The sequence below is a fragment of the Lactuca saligna genome, chromosome 2, assembly GCF_052625555.1.
Source record: "Lactuca saligna cultivar CGN05327 chromosome 2, ASM5262555v1, whole genome shotgun sequence".
Lineage (NCBI taxonomy): Eukaryota > Viridiplantae > Streptophyta > Magnoliopsida > Asterales > Asteraceae > Lactuca > Lactuca saligna.
This window is the reverse complement of record NC_136418.1, coordinates 10296043-10299751: the sequence shown is the minus strand read 5'-3', so window position 1 is coordinate 10299751 and position 3709 is coordinate 10296043. Positions and strand designations below refer to the sequence as shown.

The following is a 3709-nucleotide window of genomic DNA, read 5'->3' as shown; positions in this document are numbered from 1 at the left end:
CTGCTGCCGAGTATCGACAATTAGAGACCACTTATGGCTTATCCTCCTTAGAAGGTGTGGAATTTCCCTCTCCTGGCTCTAGCATCTCTTCCCCTCCCCCTGGCAAAATTAGGGTTTTCCTGAAAACCCTGGACACCGGTATACGATTTCCCCTGACGAAATTTCAGGAGGAAGTCCTTCAAAAGGATGGCTGTAGTCTTCAGATGTTGTCCCCTAATGCTATCAACAAAGTGGTTGCCTTCTAGATGATCTGTAGGGCAAACGGGTACCTTCCCGACTACTTTGTCTTCAAGTTCTTTTTTCGATTCTGCATCACCGGAGACAAATGTACCTTCTCAGTCCGGCGAGGGGAACACACCTTGCTTCACGGATGAACTCTTCTTGGTTGCCTGGTTATCACTGCAAGATCACAGAGAACAAGGTCTGTCAGCCGCTTCCCGGGAGGGGCTCCCGGAAGAACGCTCCGACGGTCAAGTTAGGGAATGATTTAGGGTTTGTGTATGCGTTCTCTAGAAGGGCCAGAGAACTTACCTCGCTGGTCTGAGAGTGCATCCTTTTATACCTAGCGCTGCTGCCTGATCAGTACCAGATAGGATCGCTTTCGGGGAGAAAGGATCAGAGGCGTTGATTGGAGGGTCGTGCGCCCTCAACCGCTAGAGCGCTCTCATTAGCTCTGATGGTAATGCTCTGATCCTACTATTTGTCTCCTGATCGTACCTTTTTTCTTGGAGCAAGGAGCGTTACTTGGCGGGCACGAGCCTTCCGCCTGGGCGTTTCGCTCCCGTGGGCGCCAGCGGGCGCTGAGCCTGCTGGGCTGGGCCTGGCTGGTGTGCCCAACTCTAGGGCTTGGATGTGGCTCTGTTGTGCTGCCCTAGGCACACCATCAGTAATACTCTCATAAATATAACTCTCAAGACTAAACTCAACCCTCTCTTGGCACCCTCAGAAGGGTAAAAGACCATTTTACCCCTCTTTTGGCTCAAAGGCCCTCATTGTTAACCAAACCCTAAAAGTCAACCAAAGTCAACGGTCAAACTTTGACCCAACTCGTCGAGTGCACTTGGGCAACTCGGCGAGTCTACACGTGTACACTAACTCCCTAGTCTCGTTTGGCATGCCGAGTCCCTCCCCTTGCTCGACGAGTCACACCTGGCATGAATCGCGGGGCTACCTCGACTCAACTCGCCGAGTCTCAAGATCAACTCGGCGAGTTCCGCCTTGAACTCCAGTCCTTTAATCCTTCTCTGACTCCCTGAGTTATTCCCCCAACTCAGCATGTCTACTCACTGAGTGATTTACGGGAAACCCTAACCCTACTCGCCGAGTCTACCCTTGGACTCAACGAGTTCATGCCATGCACAAACTCAATTGACCTCTTAAGGTCAGATCTGTTCCTTTGGTCCATAGATCTAACCTTCCCAAGCCTGATAAACACGTAAAGCTCGAATCTTGACACTCATGGGACGTCTAGAAGGTTTCACATGGTGATTTAGCCCCAAAAATAACATCCTAAGCTCAACACCTCTATAGCTCAACATAAAGCAAGCTGAGATAAGCTCTTTAGACCACTATGTGTCCAGATCCGAAATCTCAAGGTGAATAAGGGCCATGTTCTCACAATTTCTTCTATTAAAGGACATGAAAACTCTACATCTATGGATTCCTTTAACATAACAGATAAAGGGGCGATATAATACCTCAAAGATGAAGTCTTTAGCTCGAAATCCACAGATGCACCACCTCCTTGGTCTCCTTTACGCTGGAAACACCTCCTTCTTGTAAGAATCAACCACAAAGATCATGAAATGGCTCTTTTCCTCTCACAATCGCTCTAGCTCTTTTAGGGTTTTTATCTTGGGTTTGGTAGCCGCAAATGAAGGCCCTAAGGGCCTTTAAATAGGTCCCAAACCCTGTAAATTAGGGTTTCATTAAACAGTGTGGACTCGCCGATTAGACTCATGCACTCGCCGAGTCCCTCCACAAACTCCAAAATAAATGAATAAAATAATATACCTCGGAATCCGGATATTACAGTGTGCGTCCAATGTACAAGTGTATATCTATTTTCATAGCCGTTGATCATTATGATTTCTGATGCTTACAATTGATTCCTTGGTTCTTTGTTAATTATGATCTCTATTAAAACTCACCATATATATATATATATATATATATATATATATATATATATATATATATATATATATATATATATATATATATATATACTCCCTCTTTTGCGAAATTATAATTCATTTTTCCTTTTTGGTTTGTTCCAAAATAATAGTATACTTCTAAAAATAAATAATATTTTTACCAAAATACTTTCTCATTATTACTTAATCAATTAAACATTTAATGGAAGATTAAATAGAAAGTAACGATAAAATTATCATTTTATTATATAAAGTTAGTAGTAATTATTATTTTTTTAATATGTGTGTTTAATTAATATTTAGGATGAATTATGAATTATATCATTTGGTTGCTAGTTTGGAGTAACTTTTAGGGTTAAAATATATTTAAAAAGTTATGTGTACGGCGATTAATGTATCAAGAATAATATATTAAAGCATAGCTTCGGCAAAATGGTGCCTGTTTTAGATGATCTGAGGGTAATTTAGTGTACATGTCAGAATCTTTAGTTTACAATGAAAAAGTCCCAAACATCTGGACCGTGATCTATCTTTTATAAAGAACAAAATGAATCAAAGAATACATACTTTGGGTATACACCTCTCTAATTTGAGAGTATGTTGAGTAGCAAAACCCTAGTTCTTATCAACCTCTTGAAGATAGACTCCAGTTCAACCTCCAAGTCTTCCACAGCACTCTCCACAGCCTCCAACCTCTCTATAGCTCGTCGAACTGCGTGAACTTCGCATTTTTCCCATGGGGTCAAACTATTCACCCTCATAAACTTAGCCTTGGCCGCAATAAGCCCATTAGAATGCATAGATTTTCTAGTCTTAGGGTTAGGGTTAGGGCTGGGCATCGACATAAGTAACATAAGCGACTCCACAAGCGAAATGATTGTTTCCCTAACTTCACCAAGCACATTTGCCACAACAACTATGCTATTGTCATCATAATCATTGCTTGTCGTCGTCTTGTTCTTCGTCATTTTTAGAGACTTTAGCCTGTTTAACATCTGTTTCTTCAAATCCTTTCGATGAACATGATATGCTGAAAATTTATTTTCAGCAGAAGATGTTTCACCAAGGGTGATTTTGCGAAACGTGGATTGGAGCTCTTGGATGTGAGTTTTGACAAGAAAAAGTATTTCTTTTGTTCTCCCACAAGAATCTAACATCTTTAAGGACGATTCAGAGACTTTTTGAACAGACGTTTGGTTTTGTTGGTGGTAGGAAAGAGCTCGTTTGAAGCTTGGTGAATGGAGCAAATCATTTGCGGAATTGTGCAAGTCTCTTAGAGAATAGAAATTCAAGATTGACATAGTTTGAAGATGAGGGGTTTTTTTTGCAGATTTAAATATTGATTTTATCTTAGCTTTGATATGCCTGAATGGATCTCTATATGGATCTCTATATTCATATGTATATATAGGACATGAATTGATACCTCATGTTGGGTATAATATTATTTTCGATTCGTCTCAGATGGAAAAAGATATGAAAGTGTACTTCTTGATCTGTACGTTAATGACAAATTGGCACCAGCTACGTTCACTAAGCTTGTCCCCTTGAAG

The 3709-nt window shown here is 41.1% G+C and overlaps 1 protein-coding gene across 1 annotated transcript; it reads right to left on the bottom strand.

Moving 5' to 3' along the window:
* Nucleotides 1–2740: 2740 nt before the first annotated feature.
* On the bottom strand, nt 2741–3457 carry LOC145029505 (uncharacterized). The gene has a single exon (XM_078978020.1). The coding sequence runs from the start codon at nt 3455–3457 to the stop codon at nt 2741–2743; it is 717 nt and encodes a 238-aa protein (XP_078834146.1).
* Between the last annotated feature and the right edge of the window lie 252 nt (nt 3458–3709).